The 22,534-nt window shown below is 44.2% G+C and overlaps 1 protein-coding gene across 15 annotated transcripts in view; it reads left to right on the top strand.

Annotated features, from left to right (window-relative positions):
- The window catches only part of Bend7 (BEN domain containing 7), an 84,665-nt gene that overhangs the window by 37,514 nt on the left and 24,617 nt on the right, over window positions 1-22,534 (top strand). For 11 of the 15 annotated variants that reach the window (XM_087207051.1, XM_087207050.1, XM_013078516.3 and 8 more), the window contains one exon: window positions 9,143-9,368. In XM_087207051.1, coding sequence (XP_087063177.1) covers window positions 9,143-9,368 — 226 coding nt within the window. Of the gene's footprint in view, window positions 1-9,142; window positions 9,369-16,944; window positions 21,170-22,534 lie in introns of those variants that run through there. The other 4 variants (XR_015449583.1, XR_015449585.1, XM_021242082.2 and 1 more) reach the window with 3 other exon arrangements.

The following is a 22,534-nucleotide window of genomic DNA, read 5'->3' as shown; positions in this document are numbered from 1 at the left end:
AAATATCATTAATGATAATGATGTTTTACCTGAATTCGTCTGCCCATTTGATTATATCATATGGTTATTGGAGCTAAGGCCCTGCTTCAAACCCCAGGTGGGTCATGTGTTTGGAAACAGATAAATGATTGTGTGAAGTACACATCCTTCTAAGCACTTTTCATCATACTTTCATATTTTCCTTAAATTTTCTACACAGTTTTTTCTATTAGGCATTGATATTAGGAGCAATAAATTAAGTTGTATAACTCTTCTCCTACATGGGTTGCTTTAATGCTATTAACTGAACTTTCTCAGTTTTTTTAAGTCCCAGTTGTACTTTAAAGATAAATTGAAGAGGATGAATAATGGCCTTATGTACATTCATGAAATAGAATAGTATTTTAATTATCCTTAAAATATCAATTTATAATTTTATGTATATATTAGATAAAACAACTTACCTCTTGTCCATGATTATTTTTGCCAATAAGAGCAATTTAGTGTGCATTCAGAATTGTCTGTGAAAACGGAGGTCCTGATCACCTTTGAAGAATAACACGCTTCTAAGGAGAAGCAGGGGTCTGTCTAGATACCCTGTTTTCATTGTCCTGCCGATTCTCCACCCGATTTCTCTCTTCAGCCTGAGTGGAGCTGAGCCCAGAGGACGCACCAGCAAGTCCTGGCTTCCGGGCAGCAGGGCTGCAGTGGCCGCTGCCCACTGGCAGGGATGAGGCTGGCCTGCCGGGGCCTGGGCTAGAGTGGGGGTGACTCCCGAGGGCGAGGGGACCCCAACTCAGGTGCCTTTCTGTTCTTTAATTATTTCTACGCCAGAGCCCAGAGGAAGTAATACCTCTAATCACGTGAGAGTTATCCTGTAAAACGGGTTGGAGAGAGTACGGCGGGAATTGTGTGTGGGCTCTGAGAAGCCCACAGTGTTGGACGGATCCAGCCCACAGTCACAGGGCTGGGCGAAGGGTTGGTGTCCCAGCACCGCTGTCTGACCGGCCTTGAAAAGGAGAACAGGGCCAGGAAATGAAGATCCCAGTAGACCAGGCCTGGCCTTCCGCTTCGTGCCCCATTGAAGCACTAGGGAGCTGCTGCAGGTGTGAAGAGGAAGAATCTTGACTGCTTTTTAGAGTGGACCGTGCTGCAGATGGCAGATGGATGGAGAGGAGACAGGGACAATCCCTGCACTGGTCAGCCAGGCCGAAGCAGAGAGCAGTGAGAATGAGCGCCGTGTGGGAGGGATGTGGAGACCGAGTAGAGAGTCAACTCAGGTTTCTGTGCTGGAAAACGAGGTTGGTACTGGTTGCCGCTAGTACCACTGAGCAGGAGAGCACTGCTCTGTTCTGGGCAGGAGGGAAGAGAGCATAGTAGTCTCTGCATGTTCCCTGGACACCTAAGGCGCATGAGCAGGATTAGTGTAGCAGCAGTGAAGCACGGAAATCAAACCTATGCTTTATTGCTTTTGTTACACATAAAAATTTACTGTAAATTCTTCTTAAATTCAGTGTATTGCATTACCATTTTTACCTTGTGACTTGTTCACAAAACACAGCTGTGTCCAGTGCAGTATATCCACGGCACAGATGCAGACATGAGGGCCTGTGGGAGGCCGTGGTCATCACAAGTCACCCGGGCCTCGGGACTGACAACAGTCTTCCCTGCTCAAAGCCAGAGAAACAGGAAGCTGCAAGCACAGGCAGTCAAGTGTCTGCACCTTAGTGTGGCGAGCATTGGGTGACCTGTAGCACACGGGAGTCTCCACTGCAGTACCTAGCACATCAGAGGTGCTCAGCAGGTGTTATTTAATCTGCAGATGACAAATGAGTTATATCTGCATTAAGCATAAGGTACAGAATAAGCTAATAAAACATTGGGTCTAGACTTAGCTTAACCGGAAGCCCCTCATCAATTTAACTGCCACTTATTATTCTTCCCTTGTTACTCCTCTCTGTGCCCACCCACCCCTGCAGGGCTTCGTCTGATAGGAACAGTTCTCCTTTATGGGACCTCTTATGCTGTTCTGTTCTTTTTTACATGACTTCATGCTCTGCCACCACCAGCAGGGCCTGTACACCAATAGTCGTAATACCCGTGCTAAGTAAGCGATCTCATTCAATCCCTACTCTTCGAGGTGCTCCTGTTACCCCCGTGTACAGGAGGCTGCACAAGCAAGTTCAGACAGCCAGAAAAGGTGCAGCCCGAGGCCTCCCCACTTGAGGCCCCGCCTTATCCATGGGTGGAGGACTCGGGCCCTGCTCGGGTGCAGCTCTTGTCACGACACTCAGTGACTGCTTTATGGGAAGATGCTCCAGGGAAGAGAGGCAGGGTTAGACATGGATGTCACTCGTTTACAAGCAGGTTTCTTGGGGAAAAGTGAACGGTAAAGGCACAGGCCTCGAGGTCAGGCTGCTGGGCTAGGGTCTCAGCTGTGTGAGCCTGGGGAGGCAGACCTGCGTGCTCCATGCGCTGCTCTGACCCTGCAAGGTTGGGCACAGTAGTGCTGGCCTCTGCAGTTGGCTTGTTGGGAGAGTTCAGTGAAGCCGAAGCCATCTCTGCAAAGCCTCTGAAAAGTGCTTTGAACAGTGCCCAGCCCATCTTAAGCACTCAATAAATCCTGGGTCTTTTTTTAACCTTGCAGTCCTCCCAGAGCACCTGTATAGGGACAAATGTTAGTATTTCTAAGTACATGTGTCTGTATGCATGAATGAACAGATGCATGTGAACAAGTGTTCTTTAAAAAGGAAGCAGCCAGAAATGTTTCTCTTTTGGAGCCTTTGACCCTTTTTAAGTTAGCACATTCAGTAAAATTTAGACCTAATTTGTACAGAAGCAAAAGTAGAAACCCAAAACCAAATTTCACACTGAAATAGTGTAATTCTTTTTCATGAATTCACAACCCAGTTCTCTACTAGTACTGAAACAAGTCGGTTATTGATTTCTTACAGTCATTGTTTTTTCAATACTGGATATATTGATTTATGATTTTCAGGTTAAATATATATGACCTAAATTAGTTTAATTGTTGCTTTTGTTTGGCTTTGGGGGTGCTTTGGCTTTGGTAAAAGAACAGTTTACAAAATATTTTCATAATTTTTTTTGTGATACTGGGATTGAGCCAAGGAAGTTCTGAGCTATATCTCCAAGCCCTTTATTTTTTATTTTGAGATAGGGTCTCACTAAGTCACTGAGTTGTCCAGGCTGGGGTCAAATTTTCGATCTCCTGCCTCAGCTTCCCACGTAGAATAGTAGAAAGTGTTTTTCTGTTTGTTGTAGTTGCTATGAATATTCTCCAGTAATCCTGGATTATACAACTGTAAGTTATCAGAAGATAAATCTGTGGATATCCATCAGTTTCATTTATGATTATTCATCAGTTTAAGATAACTTTAATTTTTTTATCATTCTTCATAAAATAATTTAAAATACATTGATGCTTTCAACAAAAATAGCATCTGAATTCAGAATCTGTTTTCTTAATACCTTCTTAGCTCAATAGGTAAATGCTGCCCTAGGATCTAGTAAGGTCAATTAAGCAAGCAGTTTTCATTTACTCATGGGTACGTTTAAGCCGAGGCAGCACATGTGTTCAGAGTAAGTTGCCAGTGCAGGCTGCTGGTCCAGTCTGCTTCGTCAGTTGCTACTTTGAGGATCTTAAACAAGTTACTTCTCTGAGCCTTGTTGTTTGCATGTGCAAATTGAGGATAATAATAGTAGCTGCTTCATAGGGTCAGAATTAAATTAGAAAATGTATTATGTGTTCATTGAGGCCCTAGAATATAGGAAGTAGCAAAATTATATCACTTTTCCAGAGTGCACTGACATGAATGAAATAGTCTTTGCCTTTCACGGAGCACATGGAGGGAAATCACAAACAGGAATCACAGTATTATAGGAGGAAGCTCTAGTAGGGGCAGCCAAAAGTCCCCTGGGACAGAGGAGCAGGATCTCACTGCCTGCAAGGTCAAGGACAGACTCTTGGGGTGGATGTCTTTTGGGAGGAGCAATTTTAGTGGTGTTAGGAGGGAAGAAGCTGGATCACAGTGTTGAAATATTATGTATTATCCATTTGGCTCAAATATCTTCAACATAAATCAAGCCCTAGTCCTCAGAATCATTAATTTATTACCTCAGAAGGAAAAGGCTGAGCACATCTCTGAAAGTCTTTGGAATTTCTCATTATGCAGGGGCATGAAGAAACTTTCAAGGGACCAAATTATATTGTCTTTTCTAAAATTAAAGTCTTAGTTTTATCAGTTAAGACTGTAAAGAGTAGGTTTTACAGTGATTTCTTTTAAGTTTTATCCTGTCCAACATTGGATATATGCTCACATATCGATTGCCCTTCTTCATAGAACTTTTGGCTAAGCATGTCCTCCTTGATAGCCAACTTGGTCTCAATGGAGACCATGCAGCTGCTCCCGCCCCATTGGCACCGGGATTCCCCAGGCACACCTGTTCGGAAGTGTGCAACCATAGCAACCACACTGGCTGGGCCAGCCGAGCCGGCCCGCCCTCCAGTCTCAGGTGTTCCTTGGCCATGGTTTTGACTGAGCATTTAATAAATGGTAACAGTAAGTCTACCTGGAGCAGACCTGATTTATAAGAAATAATTTTAGTTTTTATCAAACAGAACCAGATAACATGCACAAAATGAAATCAGTTGTTTTTTTAACATTTAATATACTTTAAAAGAAATGGTGAGCATCAAGAATTACTGTGTATGGTATGAATTCATATCCTTTAAATATTCTTACCTCTCCAGATTACGTTTTCACATAGAAAATCAGTTCACCTTACTCACAGTCCAGCTGTTCTTCCATAGGTTTTTTCAGGTTTGAGCCTTGAGCCTGTCTGAGCCTTAGCTAGTCAGCCTGGCTTCTTCACTCTCGCCACCATGTAACCTCGTACAGATAACTCTGTGGCTGTGCCTCTAAGAGTGTGTGTTATACAACACAGAATTTGAAAACGATGTGAATGATTCATTGAGTCACAATTGAAAAATCTGGGGCCAATGTTTACTCTGAGTATTTCTCCACTTCTTTTTACTCTTTCACCCTGTAGCCTTTTACATATTTTACTATAATTTGTTATATATAAAATAGCCTATGCTGAAAATGTTCCCAGTGTGACTAATTTGTATGATTGTAAAATTGTCTCACCTTTTTTGTTTGTTTAGATTACATAGGGGAGTCACATGATATGCTCATAGGACTTAGGTGGGGAGTCCTTTTATTTACCTGGTTGGAGGATCCCTTGCCCAAAGCAGGTTTTAACCTAACTGCTTCTGATAAAGGGAGACCACAACTGAAATGCTAAGAAATAATGAATGTTAGCAGGCCTGGATCGAGGGACATTTTCTTGAGCCATAAGGGCTGTACTGCACACAGCCTTAGCCTGCTGAACTCAAACATGTAAGGTGTGGTAGGGCTGGGTAAGGGAGTCAGAACTTGTTACACTGCTGTGGTAAAGTGGCGAGGTACTCAGAATAGCCAAGACATACATGAAAAACTATGTGCATGGTGGGAATTCAGACTCTGAACCCTTAAAACGATGACTGTAACCGTTGTAAATTGTGCCCTGTAATTTGGATGTCATCATTAAAAGACTGTATTGCTTCAGTAATCAATAAACTCTGCAAATGAGTGAACTAGCTATTAGTCTTGGCTTGAGTATCAACTAGTGAGTCCATCAGGGAAAGTCTAGTTTTGTAAATGGTGTTGGTTTGAATGGTGTTTGTTCCGCCATGACTATTACTAGTATGCAGAGAGATCTCATTTACAGCCAGAAAACAAAGAAATACACATTTAAAGAGTTTTAACTTGTTTTTAAATGTATGTACAAAGTTGTGAATGATTATATGGGAGCGATGGGCTATGATTATTTATATAACATGGAGGAAATGAAATTTTATAGTGGAAATTGGAGATTAACATATCTCTCTTCCTGATTCAGAAAATGAAGCCCCCCCCCCATTTTTAAAGGAATTGCTGCTTTGTGGGACATGGTAGACAGCGTTGGCACTCAGGCCCTATCTGCTGAGAAATCAGAGCAGGAGGCAGCCAGGCAGGGCAGGAGGGGCAGGGCTTGGCTACCTTTGCCCTGGCTGCTGCTGGCGGCCACAGCTCACCAAACCACTCAGTCCTTTGTGAGGTGTCTGGAAGATGTGGCGCTCATGTCCCTTGGCCTGGAAAGAACAGTTCAAAATAACAATGTTTGTCTGGTGGTAGAAAGCGGAACGGAAAGCGGCGACAGGGTCTGCCCTGGGCAGCACTTCAGAAGCCACATAACTGTTGTGATGTAGTAGGAAGCCTTAGCTCCACAGAGACCTCCAGAGAGTGTTAGGAATCACAGAGATGCCACAGACAGCCATGGGGCCGATGTCTCCTTAGTCTCACCTGCAAGGCCCTGTCAGATGCTGTCCCTTGGCCCGCTGAGGCCCTGGCGCTCCAGCAGCCCCATCCTGCCTAGGCCAGCAGCAGCAGCACCTGCTCTGCACCTGTCTGGTGGTGCTCGCCACTCTGCATCCTGTGGTAGGTGGCTCAGCTGCAGAGCCAGCCTGGAGTCCCCGATAGGAGGTGCTCGGCATGCAGGTATGAGTGCAGGTAGTCTCCTCCTGGAGCAGCACGTGAAATGTTCTAAGAAGACACTGCAGCACTCAGCCAGGGCACACAGACTCGCACGCCCCCTGCTTTATAGTAGGAACAGAGAGCTGTGAATCCACACTGTTCATCCTGAATGAATTCAGACAAATCTGTTGGACACCAGGTGCTTGGCATGCTGAATACAGAAGAGTGCTCATCCTGATGAGAGACACAAACCCCTTACTAAATAAATGCAGTGTGAAAAGCCACATGAATCTACTTCTTACAAAACACTGAGTTCATGAGGAAGGGAGTGGTTCGTTCTGCCTGGTGGCTCATTCAGGTCAGTGTTTCTCAGGTCGGGGTCCAAGTCCCCAGGATGGATGAAAGGGAAGGTTCTGGAGCCGCAGAAATCAGGTGGCTGAGCTCCAGGCACCTGGTTAGTGGTGTCCCAATCAAGCAGGGCTATGGGAGTGAGACAAGTTAGAGCCTTTTCTGCATTTCAAGAGCTGCCTTACCATCTTAGTCCTTCCGATAACTGTGAGGTACACTTGGATTTTTTAAATGCCTTTCAAGTTATAGAAGAACACTTAGCAAACATCTGAGATCATTTCATTTAGAATCAAAGTTAATAGGACGTACACAATTAAAATGTTTATAAATGAAACTTCATCTTTAGATTACGATAAGATTCAGTTCTAATATTTCCACATTGAATCGTTCAACAGATATTTCTTGAATGCTTGGTATGTGCCAGCCTTGTTCTGGGCATTAGATATTCAGCTCCTGGCTCCCGTCAGCTCTTCTCCAGACCTCTGACCAGCAAGCGAGATGCAGAAGCTAGGGGGAGATCTGACAGTAGCTTTTCAGTGATATTTACCAAGCATTTAGAAACCAAATACGGATGGTAGAGTGAAGCCGAGGAATGAGATGACTTCTGGATAATCCAGTCAAAACTGCATTTTGAAGGGACAGGGCCCAAACATCTTCCTAAGTCATCCAAAAAGTTTGGGGTAGCTGCAGGAACCTATAGCACGTGTGCTGCAGGGGGCTGTTTGTGTCATTGAAAGCTCTAAAAGAGTCACCATCACTGGTCTAGGTTATGCTCTGGGCTCTCTTCACTTGGATTATAGTGTGGTGGGCATTTTAAAAGCAGTAGGACAAACAAAAACCATCATCCTTATTTTCCGGAAGAGAAATTAATCTCATTCCTCACATTCTAATGTGATTTAAAAAATCTAAAGTAATGCCATGTTTGTAAAATGACGAGTGTGCCATCTAAAAATGAGCTTTGATGGTATAAACAGCTTATGAAAGTGAAATATTCTTCTGACTTTTTTTCTAATATAAGTTACCAATTGCATTTCTTCATAGTAAAGTTATCATGGTATAACCAGTAGTAAATGACTTAGTAGTTTAGGGCTAAGAAAATTTTATTCACTTAATAAAAATTTACTCAGTGCCTACTGTATGCCAGACCCTACAGATACAGGATGTGCCCTGCACAGTGTAATAAATTCAGTTGAGCGCTTATGTCCAATGAACAACAGTAGCAGAGTACATGGCTGCCTCCGTGGCAGGAAGGAGTTAGGAAAGGCTTTGGGCAGGAAATGGTGTGAGCTGGCCACAAGGAGAAGAGACAAGTTGTGAACACCCATGGCATGCTGGTAGAAAATGCATTGTCTGCCTGGGCTTACATCCCTGCACGGCGGTGTCCAAGTTGGAAGCCACCTGTAGGTCTTCTGACCCCGTATCCCTGTCGGGGAGATTTCTTGATGCTGCGTGGCTTAGTGCACTGGTTTTCCAGGGTGCTCAGGGACATAGCTTCAGTGTTTCTTCCCAAAAGTAGGGGCGAGGAGTGGATTGAAACTCCCTGGGGAACTGTCATCATTTTTATGTCTTTTCTACAAGGATTTACTTGAGTTTTCATTGGGGAAAAAATGGTTCCATGGAATGACCACTGGCGTAGTGGAAACAGCAGAAGACCTGTGGGCTAGCCCCATATTTGGGACTTAATGTGAACGAAGTTAAATTTTTTCATGTGTGAGAAAGTAATCTGAAAGTAGTAATGCACGGAGAACGTCTGGGTTCTCTGCTGGTCATTTTTGTTGTGATAGCTTTGGGTCTTAGCTCCTTCCTTTAAAAGGGGGCATTTGGGGTTGGGGATTTAGCTCAGTGGTTCCACCGCCTGCCTCGCAAGCAGAAGGACCCGAGTTCGATCCCTGGTACAAAACAAAAAGAGGGTGTTTCTTATGGAAGGCTGAATCCCCTGCGCTCTAGAATGACACGATTCTGTGACTACCTGACCTTCCTTAACTGTAAGAACAGGAACCGTTTACAGAGAGCTCTTTTCCATTGCTCTTGATAAGACTTAATGTTGGGATTAAAACATTTCATTTTATGAATTAAAGCAGTCATTGGCTTTACAAATTGCAAATCCTGCACTCATAACTGAGTTTGTGCTGTGTATGTATAATATGGATGTTTCGGCAGCAATTATTTTCGTTGTACTGATGCCCAAGTCAGATGCTTCAGATCTTGCTTTCAATAAAATATTTCTGTTCTTTTGGTAGCCAGAAGTGCAACTTGCTGAAGGCTTTGACGTGTTCATGCCTAAATCGCAGCTGGACTCTATACTGTCAAACTACACGCGCTCAGGAAGCCTTCTGTTTAGAAAACTGGTGTGTGCATTTTTTGACGACAAGACTTTGGCTAATTCCTTACCCAATGGGAAGAGGAAAAGAGGACTGAATGACAACCGGAAAGGACTAGACCAGAATATTGTGGGTGCAATAAAAGGTTGGTCCGCATCATTTCATTCTATGGGTTCTTTGTTGAGTTTTGCCTTCAAGTCCATGAAGATACAGGTGAAGTTGTAATTCACTGGAGGCCGATTGTATTTGCCACTGGCACCTTACCCCTCGGCTTCACCCTTGGGATGTTCTCTGTAACTGATTCCCCACTCCAAGCCCCACCGTTAGAGTTTGGTGTTTGAAGGTAGTGTGCTGTTTATTTATCGAAATAATAATTTAAGGGCCAATTTGAACTGCTAGAGAACCAAAACGAAGATTTTTTTCTTATTTATGAAAGTAGTTTTCTTTGTAATAATTTCTAAGAACTTCATCAAAATGGGATTTAACTTAAATTTTTAGGGCCAGCTGTGGCGGTGCAGGCCTATAATCCCAGCACTCTGAGAGGCTGAGGCAGAAGGCTCACAGGTTTGAGCCCCGCTTGGGCAACTCAGGGACTTAGCCAGACTCTGTCTCAAAATTAACAAAAAATAAAAATGGCAGGAATGTAGTTCAGTGTAATCCCCAGTGCCACCAAAAACAAAACAAAAACCTGAAATTTTTGGATAGAAACAAGAATAAAGTTATGATTTTTTTCAAATAAAGTAGAACAGTTCTGTCGAGAGTTCAGAAGCTTGCTGGGCCGTGGCCCCTGAAGGCCCTTTGAATCTGTGTGGACCCATGGGGAAGCTGCCTGCTCTTCCCGGCCACACTGCACCCTCTGGTTCTGGACCGTGCAGCCCTGCAGCCAGGTGGAGAGATGCCCGCTCCACGCTTTGCGCCTGTGTCTGCGGTGCGTGGTACTAGGGTGACTGTGCAGGTTCGGGGCCCTCCTTTCTCCTGGATCTTCACCTTACAGTATCGTTATTCAGACTCTGAGGCACATGACTTCAGAAGATAGACGTGTGTAAATGTTACTATACCAGCGAATGTAAGAAAGTTTCAGCCCTCAACCACCACTGCCATGAAAATGAAATTTTGAATCTGCCCTTAGTTTGAGGGTCTTCTTGGTTTTGGTTGCTCGTTGTGAGCTTGGGAATGGCGCCGCCTCCAGAGCCTTCCCGCTCCTCTGCTCCCATCGTCTTGCAAACCGAGTCAGTGAATGTAATTGTTCTGAAAGGGTACTTGGGAACTCACAGTTAACTGTACAAAGAATCTGAGCTTTAAGTGGAGTTAGCAAGCACAGGCAGCCCCTGTTCATGGCCGGAGGACGCAAGCCTTCCTTAACAGGGAATTTCTTGGCACGTCAGTTTTTTCACTTAGAGACAACTGAGTTGCATTAAATAAGAAAAGCTGCAGAGATATCACAGCCTTTGCCGTCCATGAAAAGAAAAATTCAGCCTAGAGTGACGCTGAAAACAAGACTGCAGAATTGGAGAAACAGTCTGGCCCGCGGGACAACCAGGCCCGCTGCAGTCAGGTCCGTTTCCAGGCTGGGCCGTCTCGCCACGGGAGGGTCAAGGCGGCTGCTGCGCGTGTGGAACACAGACAGAGGTTGCTTTAGTTTTCTTTCTGCTTTTTTCAGGACAGTATATTAACATGATGAAAGCATTTGGTGATTCGGTAAATGACCAATTCCATTTTCCTGATAAAGAACAGTACCTTGATAACAGATGGTAATGAAATAGGTCATCACATGCAGATTGATAGATTTATTCTACCATTTTCCATCTAGATTGAGTATCATACAAGAATTTGAAAAAGCATATTACATAGCCTGGCACGGTGGTGTGCATCTGTAATCCCAGCACCCTGGAAGGCTGATGCAGGAGGATTGCAAGCTCAAGCCCAGCCTGGGCAACTTAGTGACTTAGTGAGATCCTTTCTCAAAATTAAAACATAGTACTACTAATAATAAACTTTTTTTTAAAGACTGGGCATGTAGTTCACTGCTAAGACTGTAGTTCAATCCCTAGTACCACAAAAAGAAAAAAGCAAATTACAAACAGAAATAGAGGATGCACCTTAATTATTTTTACAACCCTACTCTAGCTAGAAATAAAAATGGCAATGAGGCCTCCACTGCAAATACATAATTAAATACATAATTACATACATAATTAAAGCAGATTATTCAAATCAAAGATCTCATTTTCCACATACTTCTTTTACTGTTGAGTTAAATCTGTTGTTAAAATTCTGTTAGAACAACACAATAACTTGCAAACAGACCGAAATGCACCTGTGAACCACTGTTACCCTGAGTCAAATATTTTCTATTCATTTGTTCCCCTGCAGGGTTTATTCATAGACATACTATTTTGTTTTTTTCTTTCTTTCCCTGATTATAAAAATAATAGTGCTTGTAAAAACCTAAAATCATAAACAGTGTACAAAAACTAAAAGGCCTCCATAGTCTCACACTTCAGAGGTCCCGTGAGGGTTCCTGTGGCCTTTCACGGGAGTGCAAATGTGGAACTGGCTTTCTCTCTCCTCTTCTGTAAGACATTCTGTCCATACTGACCACCAGCATTTTTACCAACTTACTCTTTTGATTTCTTAAGGTAAGTTCCTTGGAAACAAGCTTTGTCTTAAGTATTTTATGTTACCTGTTGCCCTTGAAGGAATTCAGGAAATACCACCCCAAAATATACTGAGTTGGGGAGCAGCAGATGCGGGGTGGGGGCATTCCTGGGCTCCTTTTATCTCCTTTGCTGTGCTCTGGGACTTGCAGGAGCCTGGGCCTCCTCTTGGCTTAGAGAAGAGGGCTGGCGGTGACTCCGCCCCCGGAGACGCTGTCCTGGGCTGGCGCTGCTCTTTGGCCCTTTCTCCTTCCCAGAATCATTTCCTCTCCCTGTGAAGAAGGTGTGTAAGTTTCTACGTTTCACTGAATTCAGCGTTCTCTCCCGTTCCTCTGTCCACATAGCTGATGTGTGTATTTTCGTCCTGTTACTCTGCCATCGCCAGTTTATTCCACAGACGCAATGACGGAACCCTCACGGGTAGAGAGAAAGTTTGTCCCTTCCCTGGCTCTTCACCAAGAGGTGGACTGAGTCGGGTTCTGTAAACACGTGATAGGTGAGTTAGGAGACGTCAGGTTTCACTTTCATTCGACTCTGACCCTACTTCAGTGACATAACAGGTCCAGTGCTAAACATCTAGCCTTGTGTTTTCTCATAACTGATTTGGAGTGATCAGCATCAAAACATTGTTATAATTTCTACCACTTAATAAATTGCCAATAAAAAGTAAAAAATAGAAACTAAAATTGAGTATAACTCTTTTAACTCCCTAAAACATTTTTCCTTTGCCCTATTTTCTCTAGCTAAAGGTTTTTTTACCCATATACCATTTTACAATATACAGTGATTTTTGGAAGTAGCTATTAATTGAGGTCTTACAGAATAACTGTATCTGGTTTTTTGCTACCAGTAGACATAAAAAGTTTCTTTTGAATCTGGGTAAGCTGGAAAAGAAAGAAAATAGTTCCTCTCTACAAAATAGTGCCAAAGGGATTCATGTTGTTATTGGTGGCTACCTACCACACATTTCGAAAAGATTTTCTCACCTTAAGTAGACATCCTCTCTTACTCTGCCCCTCATGAAATAGTGTACCAATCATGTATTAATTTGAAAAATTAATACAGAACGAACAGAAAACTGGTTAATTTTGCAAAATCTCACATGTGAAAATAACAGTTGTGGTTTGACTTTTTCAGACAAAGGTGATAGATTGATTAAAACAACAGTGGGAGAAAGATGAATTAAAATTTGTAAAATGCTTATAAATAAGGACAGAAATGCATTGGAAAAACAAACTTTATTGAGGGGATTATTAACAGAGTTTTTTTTTTTTGGTACTGGTGATTGAACTCTGGTCTTTGAGCTTGCGCAGCAGGTGGCGAAACCACTGAGCTAAATCCCCGGCCCTGACAGAGCTTTTTGTGTGATAACACAGTATTCCCCGTGACAGTATCTTGAAAGTAAAAATGAGCCTCCCTGCAGAGATCATATTTTTCACATAATCTCATGTTTTGTAGCGACTAACAATTAATGGTGTTTCATGAAAAATTCACTGGTAAGTGTGAGCCTTAGAGTCTGCGCCTGAAGACTGGGTCTAGCAGGAAGCACCTTACGGGGTGTATTCCTGGTGCTGAGTGAAGCTGAGTGTATGGGATTTGATTTAGGGTCTGTAGCTGGAACCCAGGCTGCGGGTTATCACCCAGGACGCACCCTCACGTGGTGCTGCGCCTGCTGCTCTGGAACTGGCCCCCATCCGGGTTTCCCTGTGGTCTACTCAGTGGACCATGTGGTTTGACTAGTTACCTTTGGCTTTCTAGAATCCCTTCAAAAATGTAGTTGCAACAAAGCAACTTTTTAAAACTCCGGTTATGGTTGATGTTTTTGGCAGCACTGGAAAGTGAACCCAGGGCCTGCGCATCCCCAGCCCATTTTTAATTTTTTATTTTGAGGCAGGATCTATGTAGGTTATCCAAGTTGGGCTTGAATTTGCAATCCTCCTGACTCAGCCTCCAAGGGTGCTGGATTTACAGGCATGTGCACTTTGTGTGGGGTCCATATTTGTTATTTCATAGTACCTCTGTTTTCCATTATTTGCCTGTCATCATTCACTTCTTGGGATTTAATCTAGAAATGTAAATAGCTGTTTTCTATTTGATTTGATTGAAAATAAATGGGGCACGGTTTGTATCCAATTCATTATGTATTTCTTAGTGATTTCTCTGTGTTCTGGAACCCCCATGAGAGCAAGGGCCAGCTTTGAGGGGAACTCCTCCACATGTCTGATGTGTTTCCACTCGCAGAAGGGGACACTGAGGCTGTGAGAAACTAAGTAAACCTGCTTCACTTAAACAGCTTCGAAGTGGTGGATCAAGATTGAACCCAAAGCCACTCTTCTCACACTTCACCCTAAAAGGAGCATTTGAAAGTAGAGGCATACCACCTTTCAATTTCTCTTAAAATTTAGCATTTTGAGATTCTTTGCAAATTCCATTAGGAAGTGCCCATACTAATGGTTTGTGACAACCAGTCATGTGTTATTTGTGTAAAGCAAATTCAAAGTGAGTTTCTGGTTAGAGTATAACTGTACCTTAATCTCTTTAGTGGTTTTAAGGATAGGTCTTTTCTTGAAAGTACCAAGAATCAGTCCTGTGATGTTAGAGGGGAAATAGAAATGTGATCCCTTCTCTAGGGAGAGAAAACTTCTAAGACTCTTCTGGTCCTTAGAACTGCAAGGAAAGAACTAGGAAGCAAATACTGCATAGAACAAATTGAATTGTTGAATTGCAAAATTGAATATAAATTAAATTCTTGCTTAGATGTTTTGCAGTTGGAAACAATTTTCGAATACTTTGCTTTAAGAGTCCTTTTGGAAGATCAGTGCTCATCTTTTTTTAACATATCAGATATCAGATTTTTACATATCAGATCTCCTTAACACAGGATAGAACTATATAACAGGTATAAAATGACATAAAAACATAGCTTATCTCTCAGCTGTGTTTGTAACTAGTTGTTGCTGTTTATATTTTCCCACTTTTTACGAAGGCTCAGTGACAAACAAGTCATGTTGGATCTCAGCTGTCCTGTACATATAACCCTATATTTTCAACCCCTCTTGTAGTTATTCTCATATTTTAGAGTACATCAGCATCACATGGAGTATTTGGTTCAAGCTTTAGATTTTGGCGTCCCATCCTCGGAGATTGATTCATAGGTATAGGATGCTTGCAGGAATCGGAAGTTTGAACAAGCAACCACCGGTGATTCCAGTGCAGGTTGTTTTCAGACTGAGCATCTCCCAGCCCCGTGCAGAGGCAGCACCCTCCAGCTCCTGGTTGTAGCAGAGCACAGCAGCCTGCTCATGAGGCTTTCTATCCTTCATCTGATCCTTAAGAGCACTGCCTTTTCTGAAGACTGTTCTGCTTCTCTTCTGGAACAAACAAAAACAGCATTGTCTCAGCAGCCCTCACTCTTTGAACTGTAGGGTTTAAAAGGATTTTTTCTGTCATGTCACATAAGGGTCCTGGTTTCAGACACCATGGGCAGAGCCTCTCAGAACATGACTGAATGGCTGCCTACTTCACCAAGTGGAAGAAGAGTGTTTCCAGACTTGAGGTTAACTTTTGGATTGCTAGGCAAATCCCATTTAGTGTCCCACCAGGCCTTGTCGTGCGTCTCAAAAAATCATGGTCTGTATTCTCGGCAATCTCTCAGTCGAAGTCTCCTTGGTTGAGATCTCTTGCATTGTCCGGCTGCCTTCTTCACCAGATGGTACAGTGCAGAAGACCCAGTCTGTGCTACTTTCCCATACTGGTTAAAGCACGAGAACACCAAATTCTCCGTAGTGTTCCATTCAAACTTGTAAGCCTAAAAATCACCAGCAGTACGAAATTTGGGTTAGTGGCACAGACATGTATTGTCTACCATTTTGAACTAGAAACTAGTGATATAGAGGTATTAAAGTACAGCCCTTAACTTTCAGGAACATGCAGCCTAGTAGAGCTGTAAATGTGTCTGTCATTTATGACCCATAGAACCAGGGGCTGGGGGTATGGCTCAGTCAGTGGTAGAGTATTTGCCTAGCATATGCAAAGCCCTGTGTTCTATCCCCAGCACTGGGGATAGCAGTGCGGGCTAGCAGAAGGTCCATAATATGTTTAATGGAGCTTAAATTCAGTGAAAGATGAGGTGGAAGTCACTTGCTTCTGGAACTACTTAAAGCCCTTCTGATTGGTAGACATCGAGTTCTCAGCATCCTGTTTACTTTAAAGTGCTTAACTTCAAGAACATAATGCCAGTGACATGGACTCAAGCTTACCAAGTGTTCACCCTCAGAGCTCTGCTTCTTAATGCTACCTAGACCCCGTCCCAGGCCGAACCGGTCAGGATCCTTGAGTTGGGACCACAGTGAGTCTAATGTGCCTGCTTCATCATTGCTCTTTCTCAAAACTATAGGCCCATCTGTCTCCTACATAAGGGGCAAGTAGAAACGTGCAGAAATTCAAGCAGATGTTGGCTTTTATTGACCTTTCTTGGGCTCTTTTACGTAATGGGTGGGAACCAGTTCTGAATTAACTGCCAAGGACTCAGCTGTAATTCGGAGTTGCTGAATTTTCGCAAAACCTGCATTTAACACTGCTATCAGGGTTGACAAGAACAGCCTCTGTCAAAAGAGATAAGTTTCTGTCACATACGCAAGACCACTACTGCCTGACTGCACTGCATGCCGTGCTGCGCTGCCGACACTGTCGATTGGTGTGTGTTAGGATGCTTTCTGGCAGATTAAAGCCAGCTTTCTTGAGGAAGGGCACCTTTCTTATCTGCACCCTAGTGCTATACGGGCTGGTGGTGGCCCTGGAAATAGAAAGCAATGCTGTCTGCATAGTCCAGCCCCTTTTTACTTAACTCCCTGAATTGTTTGGCTGATCTTAGATGCTCACCAGCACCCTAAGAAGGCCACCTTCTCCTGTTTTCTTCCCTCTTCTAAGGGAGCAGAATTGTATAGAAAGTTCAGAATTGATCAAATTACTTTCCTTGTAGCATTTTTCTGGGACCTACCACTGTTGCCAGTGACCATTGTTTTAGTCCAGTTCCATAAACTCATATTGGCTGTCTCATCCTAGGTCTGCATCAAAGATATGAGAGACTCAGAAGTCGGTATTTGCAAGTATTTCTGCCCTAAAACTTCACATGCAAATGATCACAGAATATTTGGAGTCACTAGGATACTATGGACCGATGGTAAACTCACAAAAAAAACTGAAGGTGTATGTGAGCTTCCAATAAGAAACCCTGTTAAGCATGCATAGATCTTCATTTCAACTTGAAGTTAAAACTGTTCTGGAGTTTGGCTACCCCTGAACCTTGTTTATGTAAGAGCAGGCGTGGCTGCATCTGTCAGGCTAAAAGCATCCCTGGAAGAGAAAAGCTACTGCCTTTGGAACCAGGCGGGTCTTGCCATGGACTGCTCCCTGCAGTCGCGATGCCTCTTACCAGATTGTGTTTCTTGAGTCCTGGTCTGGGTTAGCTTTTGACACTTCTCCATGCTCAGCCCATAATTGTTCTTAGAAACCTTTTCGTAGTCAAGCTCAGCACTGTCTCATCAACCTTGCCCTCTGATCAGAATAAAGCCGGTGTTTGCTATGATGGGTACCTTCTTTCTGCCTTTCCTCACCCGGGGTGCCATATTGACGCTTAGCCAGGTACAACTCTGTAGGTGAGTCCCAGTTGGAAATGTGGGCAGAGGCTAGGAGCCAGGGATGACGTGAGGCCCATGACACACAACACATGACAGAGTTCAGGGCCTGCCCACGTCTGTTTCCAGAGTTAGGTGTGGCCCTTTTTACCCACACAGTGACCCCTTGGAGGGTGACATGGGTCTTCGAATACTAGCATCCACCGAAGCATTTTTAGCAGAGGCATTAACAGTCTAGGTTTGAAAATTCAGAATTGCCTTTGATGCCTTTCTCCTTCGCCACTGATCCTGCTTCATCACCTAGCCTGCCTATGCTTTTTGTCTTTCCTCCCTCAGTCATTCCTCCTCACTTTCTGACCCTGTCCAGCTGGGCGTCACTTTGCTTTGAAGCTCTGCAAAAACAAAAACCAACTGTAAAATACCCCTCCGCTCCAGTTCATACTTCCACTGGTAACCAAGGAACACTTACAGAACCAGATATCATGACGTCATTTTTCCCACTCACCCCCCGCTGCCCATTAAATCAAGTCCAGTCTCTGGCCCTTCCCAGCCTCCTTACAGCTTGAGTCCTCTTCCCTTGCAGTGTTTGCCAGGGATTCTTGACACTGTTCCTCAAACATCACACACTCTGGACTCTGGACTGCGGGTTCTGCTCTTCTCCCCAGAGGCATAGTGCTCCTCTTCTCTCTTCCCTCTTTCCAGACAAATCCAACTTACTCTTCCTGGCCCAGCCCAAGTCCTCCCACCTTAACCATGAGACTCCAGCTACCTGTACCAGTTGCCTGTTCCTCTAAATTCCTCTAGTACTTACTGCCTTTATATGGATCAGCAATAAATCTTAACCCTTTGCTTTGCTACTGCTGGTTCATTGCCCAAACTCAGATGCTTTTAAGAGCAAAATGGTGCTGCTAATAATTTCACTGGGGAAACAGGTGTTTGAAATGTGAACCGATCCCGGCCAATCAGGATATATGGTCATCCTGTTCGTGTGCGAGCGTCTTGTCTTCCCAGTAAGACTCTTAAATTCCTGTGGGTGGAGAGCATGTTGTATATTCGCTTTGGAAATCCCTTGGCACAGGAAATCATGCCACCGGCATAACTAATGATCAGTAAGTACGGAAGGGAAGGACAGAAGGAGGAAGAGATGGAATCCGCCAGGCAACTTATCTTCACTGAAAGGGCACTTGCTTAAAGTCCAAGCCCAGATGCACTACATTGGAGGTGTGTAGGACACAAGATAGCTGTACAGCTTTCCCATGACAGGTTGAAAAGGGTACCTAAAATTTGGAAAGGTGGAATATTGAAGATGAGATGAAACAGCAACAGGCAGATCAAATGATGTATAGTGAACAAGTGATCAAGGACAGTGTAAATCTTGTCAATCAAAAACATCAAGGAGATCCCAAAATAAAACCAAATTTGTATTCATTGGCTGTGAAAGCATTAATTATTGTCAAATATCAAAGAAAAAACCTCCACAATATCAGTGTGGAAGGTGTACTTTGTCATGCTTTTGTTCATATCAGAGAGTAATTATCTTTGAAAGGCAAAATACAGTAGATTTATTGTGGGATTCGCGTTTAAATAAATCCCAACAATGGAATCCATCCTCAGGCTTCCTGTGCCATTTCCTGTCCTTGCTATCTCAAGACTTCTCAGTACAGCAGTCTGTGTGTTTCTCTGTTTCTCAGCTTCTTCATCATAGCAAATTGGTGCCTCAAAGACAGCATGTCAGATAAAGGTCGGAGAACTTGATAGTCGTGTCTCAGAACGTGAGTGCAGAGCTTTCCTGAAGCTGATCTCGGTTGGAGGGGAGCAGCTGTGGTGTGAAAAGACAGGAAGCAAAACCCTCCCTCTGGGGCATCAGCCTTCCCAGCCCCCACTGTGAGCCTGTGGGAGACCCCTGTGGCCACAGCTCCTGGCTCTCCTCTCAGCCCGGTTGCCTCTAAAGATCAAGATCTGCGGTCATCCTGCTGTATTTCGCTGTAAGGGTCAGACTTAGCTGGCAATGGGGTGAACTCCGTACCTCGTGGAGTAACTGAAAATTCATATACCCAAAGCCCTAGCTCTAAAAACTGAGGGAAACTCAGTCTTCCTCCTTATCAGACCCTTATCTAAAGAGCAGGTGAGCAGAGGTGTGTTCTGTGAGGCAGGGGCTCCGGACAGGGCTGGGGTGTGCAGGCCATTACACTTGTGCGGCTCTGGTGATTCCCAATCTTTTAAATTTTCCTTTATCTGAGCCTTAGCTTCCTGATCTATAAAACAGATGAATTATACTAATATTTCCAAGCTGCCTTCCAAGTGGAGTCCTTATAAATCTATGATTTGAAGCACATTTTTTTGCTTAAAAAATGGACTAAACAGTGAAAGCCTGTTACATCAAAGCCTGTTGTTACCCAGGTATAATTTATTCCTTTGAACGGTACCAGACATATTAAACAGAGGTGCGTTGTTGCACAGCTTGCCAAAGGAAAGTGTTAATTGTATTTCCCAGTTGTTGTATTATAAATGAGCTCTGCTGAGGGCTTTCTTAAATGGATATAAATTAAGATTAACTTTGTTTAATTTGAGAAACCACCGCAGGCGCTTTGCGGCACTCCTTTCTGAACAGAGATGCCCTCTGAGCAAAACGAGCTGCAGGAAGACAAGGGATGTGCTTGTTTTCCTCCAGCCTCCTTGGGCCTCCGTCATGGGCAGTCGCTGTAATGAAACAAGGTGCTTTAATCTTGTAGTTCTTCCAGGTTGGGGATGATGCAGGGAGCATTGTGGGGTGCAGAGTTGCTTCTGTCACGAACTGAAGCACTTAAAACATCACCTTCTCTAGGAAAGATTGGAACTTGACCAATTTTTAAAGTTTCCAGTTCAGGGATTCAATGGTTCAGAAATTTTAATCCAAATTCTCCAAAGTAGACCAACAGAATTCAGTGAATATAGCTGGTAATCAATGTTATGGATATCTAGGGGCCTTTTTATTACAACCACCAGCTGCAAATAACCACCCTGAGCAGTAGCGCTCAGCACTGAGTATTAGGTGGCCGAAATGGTCAGCTTTTACCATGCTTGCATGCTGAGTTGGTACCAGCAAACTGCAGCAGCCAGGAGGCACCAGCTGCTCCAGATCTGTAACTCAGTAGCATCTTCTCTTTTCATTCATAAATACATTATTATTTGCAATACTGTATGTATTTCCTTAATCTAAAACCTTCGCTTAGAGGTGCACTAGTTGATGAACTGTGCTAAAGCCTTGCTGTTAAACCAAATCAGAAATGAACTTCAAGTCCTCATGTATTTTGGGACCTGTGGCTATTTACTAAAGAAATTCTTCCGTCAGTTCCTTCAAGTTAAGTAAAATTTCTTAGTTTATTCTTTGGTGAACAGTACATTCATGTTTTCCTATTACGTGCTGGCAGTGAACAAGAGAAATGATCTGCCTGCCCTTGTTGGGCTTATAATCTAGATGAATGTTAGATATTGTCACTGAAAAAAATCACTGGATAATGAGCTCTCAGGCAAGCCTTGGCTGGGAAGGTCAGGGACCTGAGGGTGAGACAGACTGATGTCTGCTCTTGGTTAACCCCTGCAGGCCCTTTACTGAACGCCCACACTCGCTGTCTGTCCCTGTCCCGCTCCCTGTCCCTGTCCCTGTCCCTCTCCCTCTCCCTCTCCCTCTCCCTCCCCCCTCCCCTCTCCCCCCTCTCCCCTCTCCCCTCTCCCTCCTTATGGCACTAGGAACTGAACCCAGGTCCTTCACACTGAGCTACGTCCCCAAGCTTGCAATCCCCAAGACTGGCCTCAAGTGTGCAGTCTTCCTGCCTCAGCCTCCCAGAGTGCTGGGATCACAGGTGTAAACCACCACCCTTGCCTCCCTAAGCTTTCCTGGATAGCTTTTGCTGCTGATCCCAGGAGACGTTTAGAAGGAGTCTGGTCAGTGTTGACACTTCTACAGCACAGTCTGGGGAGAAGCTTTCCTGTTCGTTCGCAGACTGCCTCAAGAACGGCACGTCCCCATCCGCGAGGTCTTCAGGCCACCAGGCGGAAATAAGTGTCCTCCTCACCTCCAGTGTGGCGAGGAGACCGAGGGCGAGCTTCCGCCCTGCCTCACCCCTGAGCTTTGAAGTGGCGCCGTGTTTGGCGCCTGCCTTGCCTTCCCTGGCTCTTGCCCTACCTGGTGTCCACCAGTCTCAGGTCGCACCTCAGCGGCAGAGTCCCTGACTGCTGACTCGGTGGGATCCCTTCACGGTGCCCTCCTCGGCTGCCCCTCCTCTGCGGGTTCCCATCTTTTAGCCGTGGCCACCCTTTCTCGCTGTCTCAGCTGAGTTGTCAGTCACAGGTGTAAACCCTGCCCTCCTCTCCCGTCTCGGGGCGCATCGCACATGTCGGTGTTCATCAGACCAAAGTCCAGCTTTGACGATCAGATTTCTTTTCCTTTTTGCTTTCTGCTTTTTATGCCCATTCTGGAAAAATCCTCCCTCCTCTGATGATATGAAGGTACAATGGAAAAATGGTCTTATTTTTCCCGACAAAGTTTTAAGGCTGTTATTTTTAATATGCAGGTCCATAATCCAGCTAAAGTTTACCTTCTCTGAAATGTGACGGAGAGCGGAGAAACATAGCTTGACTTTGCCTCTCTGAGCAGCACTGACTGGCTCTGCCCCTGTCACATGCTGACTCGGCCTGCCGTCCACGCTGCCCGGGTTTCGTGGCCCAGCCTGTGTGATTCTGACTGGTCCTCCCTCTCCTCCCCAGCCTCTCCTCTGTGTTCAGTTTTCAGCTTCCCTGAGTACAGCATTTAGTAATTCTCTGAACGAGGATCTGTGTGGTCTTTTCTTTCCCTCTTTGTTTTGAAAGTGCCCTTATTTCACGACTGCTGTCAGATCATGTCATGGCATTTAGCTGGGTACTTTGTTCTGGATGGAAGTTGTTTTTCCTTTATTGTCTTCAGAGCAATTGGAAGAGATTGTAGGGTCTTGGGATCCTGCAGCTGTGAAGCTGCTATTGGCCTGTTCTTTTGTGGATGA

The sequence above is a fragment of the Heterocephalus glaber genome, unplaced genomic scaffold (genome assembly GCF_053883595.1).
Source record: "Heterocephalus glaber isolate CG9 unplaced genomic scaffold, H.glaber_assembly_v1.0 deba00000738, whole genome shotgun sequence".
In the NCBI taxonomy this organism is placed as follows: Eukaryota; Metazoa; Chordata; class Mammalia; order Rodentia; family Bathyergidae; genus Heterocephalus; species Heterocephalus glaber.
The sequence above is the reverse complement of the archived record's forward strand: the minus strand, read 5'-3'. Positions and strand labels throughout refer to the sequence as shown.